General features: G+C 38.8%; 1 protein-coding gene across 1 annotated transcript in view; it reads left to right on the top strand.

Annotated features, from left to right (window-relative positions):
• The window catches only part of UPF3A (UPF3A regulator of nonsense mediated mRNA decay), a 326,304-nt gene that overhangs the window by 48,946 nt on the left and 261,497 nt on the right, over positions 1 to 15,861 (top strand). The window contains exon 2 of the mRNA XM_053707673.1: positions 11,295 to 11,401. Coding sequence (XP_053563648.1) covers positions 11,295 to 11,401 — 107 coding nt within the window. The remainder of the gene's footprint in view (positions 1 to 11,294; positions 11,402 to 15,861) is intronic.

The raw sequence follows: 15,861 nt of genomic DNA, 5'->3' as shown, positions 1-15,861 counted from the left end.
GGGGAGAGAGAGAGCCAAAGAGGAGAGAGAGCAAAAGAGGGGAGAGAGCCAAAGAGGGGGGAGGAGAGCCAAAGAGGGGGGAGGAGAACAAAACAGGGGGGAGAGAGAGCAAAGGAAAGGAGGTAGAGAGCCAAAGAGGGGAGAGAGAGAGCAAAAGAGGGGAGAGAGAGAGCAAAGGAGAGGGGGAGAGAAATCAAAAGAGAGGGGGGAGAGAAAGCAAAAGAGAGGGGGGAGAGAGCAAGGGGTGGGACCGCTGTACTGCAAAAAATGGCCCGTGTACACAGGTTTTAGTACTAGTATATATATATATAAGCATAGGATCCCCAAGTGGAAAAGAATCCAAGGACAACAGGCTTGTTCAAAGTTGCAGTTTATTCATTAAGGTTGCGAGTACACAGGTGAAAGCATAAATGGACATCTGACACGTTTTGCGCATGCGCACATGCGCTTCATCATTATATATAGCTATATATTGTACCAAAATACCATCAGATATATTTAGAAATATGTAATTAGGAATAAATATAACATATTCTGCTAGTGGAAGAACATTGGAATGTGAAATATTTATATTTGCATGTCGGGTTAGCTCACTTGACAATATGCAATTGGGTTTGCGCGTGATTAGGGTGTCAGGTTTTTCCTCCACTTTTTTTTCTCCATTGATTTCTGCTGGGGATTACGTTATCGCACGACACAATATTGTAAGTTCGGCTTTTTACGCTCGTCGGGTAACCCCCGAGTGAATACGATTTACTTTAAGTAAAAATAAGCAGGCAACGTATTATTTAAATGGGACTAGACTTAGCCAAACAGAGGAGGAAAGGAATTTGGGAGTAGTAATAGATAACAAGCTAAAGATGGGTGCACAATGCACGGCAGCGGCTACAAAGGCTAATAAGATACTAGCATGCAGGGCCGTTTCTAGAGAACTTGGCTCCCAGGGCAAAATTACAAAATGCGTCCTCGCCCCCATTCTAAAGTGCAACATGCCTCAGTTTTTTATATTTTAGTAAAATGCATTTAATCCTCCTTGTCTCAGTATAAATCATCAGCTGAGGATATTCCTGCATTCCCATTTAATTGCACATTTAATTTAATGTATAAGCACCAGGCTGGTAAGTCCCAATTTTTTGGAAGAACGTTAAAAAAGAATATAAAACCCAAAAATGTTCTTTTGTGATTCAGACAAAGCATACAATTTTTTTAAAAAAGTTTACTTCTATTATCAAATTTGCATTGTTCCAATAATATTCTTTGTTGAAGAAATATCTAGGTAGGCATTTGGATCACTATCTGGCAGGAAATAGTGCTGACATATAGTGCTCTTGCAAATGGATACCATTCTTGCAACACTGCTTTAAACTACTTGCAAAAGTTGTTTAAAATTGTGTGCTCTATCTGAATCATGAAAGAAAATTACACTTCTGGTGGGTTGTAGAAGAGATAACTAAAGAAATGATAATTTTCCAATGTTCTCTCTAACTATTGGGCTTTGGTTTACAGACAAATATAAGATAAGGAAGCAGGTGTGTGTGCACAAAGTGATAACATAATGAGATCTGATTTTACCTGCAAGCTCAACCCGTTGTAATAGGCTGTGGTTTCAAAGCGCAAAAACAGCTATTCCACATACACAAATAAACCTGAAAATGCAATTTCTCATACATTCTATCTATACTCTGCAGCTGGTATAACAAGTCACTGGAAATATATTAAAGGGACAGTTTACTCAAAAACATTCTCTCCTTTAATTTGTTCCCAATGATTCATTTTACCTGCTGGAGAAAATTCAATTGTTTAAAAATAGCTCCTTGGCCTTTATATTGGCATTTGAAATAGCTGATGTATCCTGTAGTATCCCTACCTATACTGAAAATGTCAATACCTAGGTATAGGCTATTGAGTAACTGTAAACACAGCCGGCAGAAGAAATTACACAGTGGTAGGTGGAAGAGAAAAAGCTCTAAAATGTTAATTTTCAATTGTTCTTTCTAAGTATTGTACAGAGACAGAGATAAGAGTGAGAAGCATTTGAATGATAAGATAACGAGGTCTGATCTATTAGCAAGCCAAGCCTATTTTGATGGTCTCTGGTTTCAAAGATAAAAACCGGCTATTTCTTTTGAAAAAAAAAAAAGAATAAATGAGCAATTTCTCACACATTTTGTACGCTGCAGCTGGTATAGCAAGTCATGGGGAACACATTCAGGGAAAAACAATTTTACAGTGAACTGTCCCTTTAAATATCTCAAATGGACTAAAAAAAATTGCTATCTGTTTAAAATAGATGTGTATATACATACATATATATGCTCTCCCTTTTATATTTTTTTATTTATATACAGTATATATATATACATCTCTTTTTGTTTTAACTTTTATTTTTCATTCATTCAATGTTGTCCATTTAAAATGTGTAGGAGCACTCTTTTTCAACATTTCCCTTTTATCTGTGCTCCAGTATAGGGCTAAGTATAGACACATATTGTATTTTAATATATATGTAATATTTTTTACATGTAAATGTCCCATGGAGTACAAACATTGAATAGTTCACACCTATAATTTAATTCTAATAGTTTTAAACTAACTACATATGTGTTAATATAGGTCTGACAAGTTAGTAGGGTGCTGAAGCTTTTGCAACTGCATATCCAAATATCAGTAGGAACAGTCTGGGGCTAAAAAGTGTCAAGTGTATTGGCTATGTGTTATGATTTTTTAATATATTTAGCTTTGCAAATGTATAACATTACCCTGGTGCTCCTGTTTGCTTTTGAGAGCAATGCTTGCATTTTCTCTCTAGTTAAATACATACATACATACATATATACAAAGAGCCAGTTTCTAAGCACTCACTGGACTTCCATCAGCAATAAAAGCAAATACTTTTATTATGACATAATACAAGTATTTGCTTTAATGCTAATGGAAGTCCAGTGAGTGCTTAGGAACTGTCTTTTTGTGGATATTTTACAAAGCACCCTGGCAGTTGTCTTTTTCTATGGAAAGAGTGCACAAATGTGGAGAAGAATGTGTATATGTATGTAAATATATATATATATATATATATATATATATATATATATATATATATATATATATAATGGTAACAAAACTTGCACTCACTGGACTTTTTAAACAAACTTTTTTACTGTGAAAAGATAGTGACGTTTCGGGGACAAAGTATCCCCTTCCTCAGACCAGCTCTGAGGAAGGGGATACTTTGTCCCCGAAACGTCACTATCTTTTCACAGTAAAAAAGTGTGTTTAAAAAGTCCAGTGAGTGCAAGTTTTTTGTTACCATTATCTATTCATTACTAGCACCCTGGCAGCTGCGTTGACAAGTGAGAGTGCTCTCCTGTGATCTAATATACAGTATATATATATATATATATATATATATATATATATATATACACACAAATATATATATACTATATATACACACACTGCTAGACATATATAGATTATCATATATTATATATTATTAGGGCATGATAGATAGATATATAGATAGATACATATATTAAAATTTTATTAAACATATTATTAAATATTTATAAAAAATAATTGTCTTTTTACAACATGTTTTACGTTTAGTACATTTATAAAAATATCCTAACATAAAATATTCCTGCTTCAAAATATAAACGGTCAAAAACAATAGTAAGGCCTCATGTCTTCCTATAAACACCTGTCATATTTAGAGTAGAAGCTGAATATCACATTCTAGGCTGTTCACATCACAAAAAGGTAGAGTTTCACCTAAAAGGAACTCACACACGTTTTACAGTACCTGTGTGTGTGTGTGTGTATATATATATATATATATATATATATATGTGTGTGTGTGTGTATATATATATATATACATATATACACATATATATATATATATATATATATAGATATAGATATATATATATATATATATATATATATATATATATATATATATATAGATATAGATATATAGATTAGTACAGACAAGCACTCCAGACTTCCAGTTCCAATGCCCAGGGTGCAACAACAATATTATACAAAAGGATAACAGAAAGTGCACTATCTAAAAGTCCTGGAGAGTGCACTTTCTGTTATCCTTTTTTTATATATATATATATATATATACACGTGTGTCTATGTATGTATGTGTATATATATATATATTTTTATATATATATATATATATATATATATATATATATATATATACTGTGTGTGTGTGTGTGTGTGTGTATGTATATATATATATATATATATATATATATATATATATAAATATTAGCAACAGGAGAGCACTCTCACTTACAAATACAATATGCCAGGGTGCATGCAAAAAAATGAATAGTATCAATGAACAAATGGCTGCACTCACTGGTCCTTTTCAATCAAAAATATTTATTTCTGTGACGTTTCGGGGATCGTATCCCCTTCCTCAGACAGAGGACACATGCAAGATGAATCCCTTTATACAAACACCAATGCAAACAAATGAAGACCCCACCCCCCACAACGTGGAAAAAACCGCCAAAGGTTGTCATAGCAACCTCCCAAGCACAGTGAACACAATGCATAAACAGTGATATATACAAAACATAAATATAACCATCTCATCAGTGATAGCAGCAACAGGAGATCATATATAACTAACAAGATACAATTGCATTCCTAGAGTATGTTTATGATATCAATGCTGTAACCTTAGTATACTGCAGACACGCTGTTGCTCACAGAATATAATACCATGCATGAACATTATTATACAAAAGGACGTTACTATTAAATTTATTACCAAACTTTGGGGAAAAGGAACAAATAGCAGAGCAATTATGCACATCCATTAATGTGTTGTTAAATAACTAAATGAATAAGTAAGCATTATGTTCTCCTACCTCAGGGCTGCTTCATCTCAGAGCGCGCGTACATGCAAGACAGGGGGCGTTGCTAGCAGTGTTAGCCCGGAGACAGCGTGTGGTACGTCATCACGTAGCCCGATGTCAACACAGACTCAGCTGTTCACCCGGGGGAACACTCATAGCACAAAGAAGCCTCAAGCGGCAACAGGCTGGTTCTGCTAATAAGTTACTGGGGGACAACAAAAATTAAAGATTAAAAAGTAAGAAATGAACAATATATGTAATGGCCATATATGATCTTATACAGTGTCTGGACCATACCTAATATTGATACTAAATAATGCAGCTTGGAATATACCAAAGTATACATGATATTTAACGGGATATATAGAGATATATTCTTAACCTGGACAAATAATAAATTTAAACACATAGTCCAGAAAAACTTTTTATATCTGTACATATACCAATACATATACGCTCAAAATGCTCCATATACAGATTTGCCAGAGAGGGAGCCACATTCGAGCCCATGGCAAGTCACAGGCACGGCCATGGGCTCGAATGTGGCTCCCTCTCTGGCAAATCTGTATATGGAGCATTTTGAGCGCACAGTAATGGCGGTACAACACAAGAAGGAGGTAATTTTCTACAAAAGGTACATAGACGACCTGTTCCTGATTTGGGCAGGGTCTGAACAGGACCTCATTGAATGGTTTACCATTCTGAACCAACTGGATACTCCAGTAAAATTCAAGATGTTACACAGTACAGAGTCAGTGGACTTTTTGGATCTAAGGATCTTTAAAGTAGAAAATAAACTTGGTAATACTCTATACCAGAAACCTACGGATAGAAATGCACTACTCCATGCCACTAGTTGTCACCCTCCGGCATTACTACAAGCTATACCTCAAGCTCAAATGACAAGGGTCATTAGGAACAATATTGATGACTCCAATCAAAGTATACAATTAGAGCTAATGAGTAACAAATTCTTGGATAGAGGGTACAACCCAAGATGTATTAAACAAGCGAAAGAAAAGTGCACAGTGGCCAATTTGGCTAATCCAAAGAAAAAGGATGCTATAAACCGACGGATGACTTTTGTCACCAAGTATACTCCAGACTTAAGAACAACTGGGATGAGTCTTCGTCGCCATTGGCACATTATGCAAAGTGATCCAAGTCTTCCGCTATCTAATTGGGCACCCCCTAGGGTGGGCTACAAAAGGAACACTAGCTTGAGGGATCTCCTCATGAAGACAGATCCGAGTCAATGTTACCAACCACTTACCTGGCTTCAACCAAAAAAACTGGCTTCTTTGTGCTATGAGTGTTCCCCCGGGTGAACAGCTGAGTCTGTGTTGACATCGGGCTACGTGATGACGTACCACACGCTGTCTCCGGGCTAACACTGCTAGCAACGCCCCCTGTCTTGCATGTACGCGCGCTCTGAGATGAAGCAGCCCTGAGGTAGGAGAACGTAATGCTTACTTATTCATTTAGTTATTTAACAACACATTAATGGATGTGCATAATTGCTCTGCTATTTGTTCCTTTTCACCAAAGTTTGGTAATAAATTTAATAGTAACGTCCTTTTGTATAATAATGTTCATGCATGGTATTATATTCTGTGAGCAACAGCGTGTCTGCAGTATACTAAGGTTACAGCATTGATATCATAAACATACTCTAGGAATGCAATTGTATCTTGTTAGTTATATATGATCTCCTTTTGCTGCTATCACTGATGAGATGGTTATATTTATGTTTTGTATATATCACTGTTTATGCATTGTGTTCACTGTGCTTGGGAGGTTGCTATGACAACATTTGGCGTTTTTTTCCACGTTGTGGGGGGTGGGGTCTTCATTTGTTTGCATTGGTGTTTGTATAAAGGGATGCATCTTGCATGTGTCCTCTGTCTGAGGAAGGGGATACAATCCCCGAAATGTCACAGAAATAAATATTTTTGATTGAAAAGGACCAGTGAGTGCAGCCATTTGTTCATTGATACTATATATATATATATATATATATATATACATATATATATATATATATATATATATATATATTTATAGTGTGTGTGTGTATGTGTATATGCATACAATGAGTTTTTTTATATATATATATTTTTTTATATATATATATATATATATATATATACATTCAAGTACACACACAGTTCAGCAGGACGCATTGCATACAAATTAATACCTGACTATAATAACTTTATTAAGCCTAGCTATGAGAGAATATTAAAAATAAGCTTACATCTTTGAGAAGCTCATCCTTACCACGGCACCAGTATACAAGTTAAAGTAAACTTGAAGAACCCACATTCCTCCTGATCTATGGTTTCCTTTTGGAATTTGGAGAGTCATAAATTACTCCTCAGCAGCTCACACAAACAGAAGACAGCATGGAGCAGCCCAGTTGACCTCCTGCTCCCTTATACAGGGTACCTAAATCTGATAGCAAGCAGAGAAAAGTTAACCCTGTGTCTACCAACAAGGGTTGCACCATGTCTCACAGCAGCACCCTCTGGCAGACACAGGGTAGAAAGAAGTAAAGAAAGCGCTTATAGGGGGAGGTAACAGGTAAGCTATAATTTAATTGTATACGGACTGTACACAGTTTCTATCAGGATTAAAGCTCAGAGCTCTGGAGGCGCCCTGCAGTGTCTGGCGCCCCGGGCAGCTGTCCCCTTCGCCCGCCCCTAAAAACGGCACTTTTAGCATGTATTAAAAGAAGCTTTGATTCAAGGGAGGAAAGCATAATTCTGTCATTATATAAATCCCTGGTAAGACCTCACCTTGAGTATGGAGTGTAGTTCTGGGGACCAATCGCAAAAAAAGATATTGCAGAACTAGAAAAAGTTCAGAGAAGGGCCACAAAGCTAATAAGGGGAATGGAGAATTTAAACTATGAGGAGAGGCAAGCTAAACTGGATCTGTTTTCTTTAGAAAAAAGGCGCTTGAGAGGTGACATTATTACTTTTATATAAATTTATTCAAGGCCCATATACAGAGATGGCAGAAGCTCTGTTTATTCCAAGAAAATTGTTTGTGACAAGAGGTCACAATTTAAGGTTGGAGGAAAGGAGATTTAATCTCCTGCAACGGAAACGTTTTTTCACTGTAAGAGCAATACAATTGTGGAACTCATTACTAAAGGAGGTAGTGAATACCAATACTCTAGATACATTTAAAAATTGTTTGGATACATTTCTGTCTAGAAACAAAATTCATGGATATGATTGCTAGTATTAAATGGGTCACCTTTTAGTGCGGTTATTTAAGCTTAACTGGAGCTTTTTGTAAGTATTTTAGATTTGTATAGGTTGAACTCGATGGACTTCGGTCTTTTTTCAACTTCATCTACTATGTTACTTTCAACTGTAAAATGAGCGCAACCCGGCACGCACAGAAAGCTTCTAGCAGAGTGAAATAACGCTCCACTTGTAATCTGGCCCATGGAGTTTAAATTATATTATCATCAGGTAGTGATTTCTCTATTTTTTGTTTGGGTTTTTAACCTACACTTCTGTGTAAGGTGTAGTATTTGAAAGCAGATTCTGGTTGTAACAATTGCATTTTCTAATACAATATATTTTTATGTTACAACTTATTTTTGAAACAATTATTTGGAATTAAGGTATGTTCTAGCACAATGGGGATGTTGTATGGACAGAAATTCAAAGATGATGATACTATTTAACAGCGATCATGGTAAACAAGTTGTTTTTTTTTTATCTCGCCTTCTCTTTTAGGTAATCACTATAGTCAGTGCTAAAAAACATAAAAATACATACGCCTAGATTTAGAGTTTTGTCTGTAAAGACCCGCGGTGCTAACGCTCCTTTTTTTTCCAGCGCACCCTTAAGACAATGCTGGTATTACGAATTGTCTGAATGGCTGCGTTAGCCTCAGAAAAGGGAGCGTTGAGCATAATTTAGCTCCACTTCAACTCTCAATACCAGCGTTGCCTACGGTAGCGGTAAGCTGGAAAAACGTGCTTGTGCACGATATCCCCATAGGAAACAATGGGGCTGAGCTGGCTGCAAAAAAACCTAACACCTGCAAAAAAGCAGCGTTCAGCTCCTAATTCAGCCCCATTGTTTCCTATGGGGAAATACTTTTTATGTCTACACCTAACACCCTAACATGAACCCTGAGTCTAAACACCCCTAACCTTACACTTATTAACCCCTAATCTGCCGCCCCCGCTATCGCTGACACCTGCATTATATTATTAACCCCTAATCTTCCGCTCCGGACACCGCCGCCACCTACATTATCCCTATGAACCCCTAATCTGTTGCCCCTAACATCAACGACACCTATATTATATTTATTACCCCCTAATCTGCCCCCCCCCCAACGTCGCCGCCACCTAGCTACACTTATTAACCCCTAATCTGCCGACCGGACCTCGCTGCCACTATAATAAATGTATTAACCCCTAAACCGCCACACTCCCGCCTCGCAAACACTATAATAAATTGTATTAACCCCTAATCTGCCCTCCCTAACATCGCCGCCACCTACCTACAATTATTAACCCCTAATCTCCCACCCCCAACGTCGCCGCTACTATAATAAACTTATTAACCCCTAAACCTAAGTCTAACCCTAATTCTAACATCCCCCCTAACTTAAATATAATTTAAATAAAACAAACTAAATTTACTATAATTAAATAAATTATTCCTATTTAAAACTAAATACTTACCTATAAAATAAACCCTAATATAGCTACAATATAACTAATAGTTACATTGTAGCTATTTTAGGATTTATATTTATTTTACAGGCAACTTTGTATTTATTTTAACTAGGTACAATAGCTATTAAATAGTTAATAACTATTTAATAGCTACCTAGTAAAATAATTACAAAATTACCTGTAAAATAAATCCTAACCTAAGTTACAAATACACCTAACACTACACTATCAATAAATTAATTAAATAAATTACCTACAATTACCTACAACTTATATTTAAGTTAGGGGGGTGTTAGGATTAGGGTTAGACTTAGGTTTAGGGGTTAATAAGTTTATTACAGTAGCGGCGACGTTGGGGCGGGAGATTAGGGGTTAATAATTGTAGGTAGGTGGCGGCGATGGTAGGGAGAGCAGATTAGGGGTTAATACAATTTATTATAGTGTTTGCGAGGCTGGAGTGTGGCGGTTTAGGGGTTAATAAATTTATTATAGTGGCGGCGAGGTCCGGTCGGCAGATTAGGGGTTAATAAGTGTAGGTAGGTGGCGGCGACATTGGGGGGGCAGATTAGGGGGTAATAAATATAATATAGGTGTCGTCGATGTTAGGGACAGCAGATTAGGGGTTCATAGGGATAATGTAGGTGGCGGCGGTGTCCGGTCGGCAGATTAGGGGTTAAAAATATTTATTATAGTGTTTGCGATGTGGGGGGCCTCGGTTTAGGGGTTCATAGGTAGTTTATGGGTGTTAGTGTACTTTATAGCACAGTAGTTAAGAGCTTTATGTTCCCGCGTTAGCCCATAAAACTCTTAACTACAGAATTTTTTTTGCGGTTGTAGTCTTGTCAGTAGAGGGTCTACCGCTCACGTCTTCTAAGACTCGTAATACCAGCGTTAGGCAAATCCCATAGAAAAGATAGGATACGCAATTGACGTAAGGGTATCTGCGGTAGCCTCGAGTCGCGGAAAGAAAGTGAGCGGTAGACCCTTTCCTGCCTGACTCTAAATACCAGCGGGCGTTAAAAAGCAGCGTTAGGACCCCTTAACGCTGCTTTTTAACCCTAACGCAGAACTCTAAATCTAGGCGATAGTTGATTCCTGTATAACCAGGAAAGCATCAGTAGGTGTGTAGTTAAGGCTACAGGGCCAATTTATTAAGGGCCGAATGTGCCCTAATGCTGCTGCTTCCGGAAACAGAAGTTAAGAAGCCTTAAGACTGCTGCTTCTTAACTCATACGCCTCCTCTGAGGCTGCGGACATCAATCCGCTCGATCGTGTACGATTGGGTTGATTGACAGCCCCTGCTAGCAATCTGCAGGGGGTGGCATTGCACAAGCAGTTCACCAGAACTGCTTGTGGAATGTTACATGCTGACAGCGTATGCTGTCGGCATTCAGCGATGTCTGGCGGACATGATCTGCTACAGCGGAGCATGTCCACCAGACATTGATAAATCGGCCCCTATGCATTTACTTCATTTCAGTTCAATATGGATGATAAACAACATTTCTCACTTGATATTGTAAATTCAGATATATGCAAGGGGTGTTTTTTAATGAAGAGACACATAAAATACTAAGAAACCAGGCATACATTATTTTATTTATAGAAAATAAATACATTCTGGAAAGTAGCTTGTGTGAAGTCTCTTTTATTCACTCTATGTATAGTGTAGAATTTACTGTTGGTATGTCTTACAGGTAGTTATACGTCGACTTCCTCCAGGCATAAGCAAAGAACAACTGGAGGAGCAACTACATCCGCTGCCAGCACACGACTATTTTGAATTTCGTACTGCTGATCCAAGGTAACTGAATCCTTATAATAGATACCAAGTTACACTTTAAAATTCAAACATCAATCCCAAATAAAAAGGTACTAAAACGGCACAAAATTACTGAAAGGCAAATTAAACACATAATTTACTGATGTGCATGTGCAAACTATATCAATATAAGGTGATTGTTAAACTATATATTTCAGCAACCACTGCAATTTTTGTATCCACCCAACAAGGAAAATCACCTACTATACAAAATCTACCTCCATGCTAAGTTTCATGAAGTTTGGTGTACCCATTTTTCCTGTAGGTTAGGCTAATGATTTTCCTGTCTCGTAATACTGAAAGATGCATGTTTCTTTCCTAAGATATGGTGAGTCCACGGAATCATCAATTACTGTTGGGAATATCACTCCTGGCCAGCAGGAGGAGGCAAAGAGCACCACAGCAAAGCTATTAAGTATCACTCCCCTTCCCACAATCCCCAGTAATTCTCTTTGCCTTCACACAAGGAGGAGGTGAACCTCTTGTGTGAAGGGTTAATCTCTTAAGTAAATCTCTTGAGTAAGGGTTGTGGTGGCTTTCAAGCAGCTAGGGACTTGTAAGGTGGACCTTACTGTGTTTTCCTAGTATTGTGCTGCCCTAGTATAGAAAAACAGAGTAGGTGACTCTGTTCTTTCTTTTTTACAGGTCTCTGTGAGGAATTGTGTCCTTACATACCTGGGAAGCTGTCTACATGATGGTGACGGACATCGGATTTGGCCAGTAAGTACCTGTTTTTCTTCCAGGTGGGGAGAATTTTTAAGCACTTGCAATATTCTATGCATTTCTGACACTGGACAGGCTAATCCTTATATAAGGATAAGTTGGGCATGGTTCAGGGCATTGGGACTTAGACTTTATCCTTTCAGAAATGAAAAGGGTTAATGAGGCTCTTTTATTAAGGTTAAACTTTTTTTCTTGTTAAGTGAGAAAGGGTAACTTGTTATTACGAAAGGTATTAAGGAGAAAGTCCTGTGTGCAGTGGCACTTTTACACTAATTATCGGATTATAACTAGCTTGTCCGTATAGTGGATTTGAGACTTTGGACGGTTACTCTGCATTACGTAACCAGGAAGTAGCTTGTTTTTTGTTTCGCACCTCTCTGTGGCGCAGTTGTATTGCAGCCGATCACGTGACGCTCTTTCAGTCTCAACTTTAGAGCGGTGCTGACGACGAGAGTAAGACTTTATTCTGTATCCAGAGTTGGTAACAGGTAGGCCACTCAGCTAAGACTGAGGTGTGGGGTTCCTGAGTGTTAAAGGAGCGCATAGTTGCTCATTAATTACATTTCCTTTTGCTGGAAATTTAATTTGTTAATACCCTCAATACAGTGTGCCATTAGTATATTTTTCTATATTCAATTGCACAATGACTTCTTTATACGATCATGTCTGATACAGAGCAGGATTAAATTCAGTTAAATGCATGTCTATTGTGTTTAGAAGCTCAGATTGCTTCACCAATGCAGTTCTGTTCCTCATGTGTTAAAATGAATTTTGATTGATGAGCCTAATGTCTCATGATGATGCTGTTCAGGTAATACCACAGCCTTCTCCTGGAACGTCCCAAGCTGCAATGGGGTCAAATGCAGTGCCCTGCAGTTCCTCTATAGCTCCAAGTGGAGTATATTTGAATGCAGAAATTGCTGCTCAGGTTTCCTCAGCATTATCTGCGTAAGAGGAAAAGGAATTCAGACGGCAAGGTCTCTGATTCCATTAGTTTGTCTCAGGTGGCCCTTCCTCTTAAGTCTGATGAGGAATATGCGTCCAAGCTTTCTGAGGGTGAGATCTCAGATTCAGATAGTGTAAATCCGTCATCTGAAACTGATGGAAGTTCTTTCATATCTAAGCTTGAACACCTTTGTGTTTTGTTAAAAGAAGTGTGGGCTACCTTGGACGACTCAGATACTCCTGTCACTGTCCAGCCTAAGAAATCTAATAAACTCAATAATTACTTTGAAATTCTTTCTTCTAAGGAGGTTTTTCTGGTTCCTGACCGGGCTTCGGATATTATTACCCAGGAGTGGGAGAAGCCAGGGTTATCTTCTTCCTCGTCTCCTATTTTTAAGAAAATGTTTCCAGTCACGGAATCCATTACGGAAACATGGCGCTCTTCCTAAAGTAGAAGGGGCTATTTCTACTCTAGCCAAGAGGACAACTTTCCCTATTGAGGATAGTTGCTCTTTCAAAGATCCTATAGATAAAAAGATGGAGGTTTACTTAAAAATAATTTACGTTTATCTTGGTCTTTTATGGCAATCTGCAGTTTGCATCGCCACAGTGCTGCATCTTACTGGTTTGATGTTTTGTCTGATTCTCTTCAGGTAGAAACTTCTTTAGATGAGATTCAAGACAGAGTTAAAGCTCTTAAGTTGGCTAATTCATTTATTTTGAATGCTATCTTGCAGGTGACTAGGCTGAGTGCCAAGTCATCTGGTTTTGCTGTGTTAGGCCGCAGAGCCTTGTGGCTGAAATCTTGGTCAGCAGATGTCTTCTCTAAGGTCAAGCTTTTGGCTCTTATTTATAAGGGTAAGACATTGTTTGGCCCAGGGTTAGCAGAGATTATTTCTGATATTATGGGTGGAAAAGGGACTTTTCTACCTCAGGATAGAAAGAATAGAGCGAAAGGATGTCAAACAAGATCAGTCCAACCCTTTTTTGGAAACCCAGTCAGTCTTGGAACAAGGGGAAGCAATCGAAAAAGCCAGCAGCTGACTCCAAGTCAGCATGAAGGGTTTGCCACCGATCCAAGATCGGATCTAGTGGGAGGCAGACTCAGTTCTCTCAGATTATTGGGCTGTGGACATAGTATCCCAGGGTTACAAGTTAGAATTCAAGACCTTTCCTCCCAGGGGCAGATTCCACCTCTCAAGATTATCTGTAGACCAGACAAAAAGAGAGGCAATCTTAAAATGTGTACAGGACCTTTTCCCTCCTAGGAGTGATAGTTCCAGTCCCAGTACAGGAGCAGGGTCTAGGGTTCTATTCCAACCTGTTTGTGGTCCCCAAAAAAGAGGGAACTTTCAGGCCAATTCTAGATCTAAAATTCCTTAAAAAGTTTCTCAGAGTGCCGTTCTTCAAAATGGAGAATATCTGTTCCATTCTTCCTCTAGTGCAAGAGCGTCAGTTCATGACGACCATAGATCTAAAGGATGCATACCTCCATGTTCCCATTTACAGGGATCATCACAAATTTCTGAGGTTCTCCTATCTGGACAAACACTTTCAGTTTGTGGCACTTCCATTTGGCCTTGCCACTGCTTCCAGGATTTTCTCAAAGGTCCTGGGAGCTCTGCTGGCTGTAATTCGTTCTCGAGGAATTGCAGTGGCACCTTACCTGGGCGATATCTTGGTTCAGACGCCATCTTTTCAACTAGCAAAATCTCACACGGAGATCTTGTTGTCTTTTCTTCGTTCCCACGCATGGTAGGTGAATTTAGAAAAGAATTCCCTTGTTCCGGCTACAAGGGTGGTCTTCTTGGGAACCATTATAGATTCCCTATCAATGAAAATATTTCTGACGGAAGTCAGAAGAACCAAGATTTTGTCCTCTTGCCTATCTCTTCAGTCGGTTGTACGACCTTCAGTGGCCCTATGTATGGAAGTAATTGGTCTGATTGTGGCTTCCATGGACATAGTTCCCTTTGCTCAATTCCATTTGAGAGCTCTACAGTTATGTATGCTCAGCCAATGGAACGGGTATTATGCAGACCTATCTCAGAGGATAGTTCTAGATCAAGCAGCAAACGCTCTCTTCCATGGTTGCTGTCTCAAGAACATCTGTCTCAGGGAACATGCTTTCATAGACCCTTATGGGTGATTGTGACCACGGATGCCAGCCTGATGGGCTGGGGAGTGGTTTGGGACTCTTTGAAGGAGCAGGGACTGTGGTCTCAGGAGGAATCTTCTCTCCCCATAAACATTCTGGAGTTAAGAGCTATCTTCAATGTCTTGATGGCTTGGCCTCAGCAGGCCTTAGCCCGGTTTATCAGGTTCCAGTCAGACAGCATAACCTCAGTGGCTTACATCAACCACCAGGGGGGAACTCGGAGTTCCTTAGCCATGAAGGAGGTTACTCAAATCATTCAGTGGGCGGAAGCTAACAATTGCTGTCTATCTGCCATCCACATTCCAGGAGTGGATAATTGGGAAGCAGATTTCCTAGGCAGACAGACTTTCCTGGGGAGTGGGAACTCCATCCGGAGGGGTTCTCCAGGTTAACCACCAAATGGGGGCTACCGGAATTGGATCTGATGGTGTCTCGCCAGAACGCAAAGCTTCCAAAGTACGGATCGAGGTTGAGGGATCCCACTTCCTTGGAACTTCAGGTTGGCATACCTTTTTCCTCCTTTTGCTCTCCTTCCACAAGTTATTGCTAGGATCAGGCAGGAGAGAGCTTTGGTGATTCTAATAGCTCCTGCGTGGCCTCACAGGATCTGGTTTGC

The sequence above is a fragment of the Bombina bombina genome, chromosome 3, assembly GCF_027579735.1.
Source record: "Bombina bombina isolate aBomBom1 chromosome 3, aBomBom1.pri, whole genome shotgun sequence".
NCBI classification, from domain to species: Eukaryota; Metazoa; Chordata; class Amphibia; order Anura; family Bombinatoridae; genus Bombina; species Bombina bombina.
The sequence above is the reverse complement of the archived record's forward strand: the minus strand, read 5'-3'. Positions and strand labels throughout refer to the sequence as shown.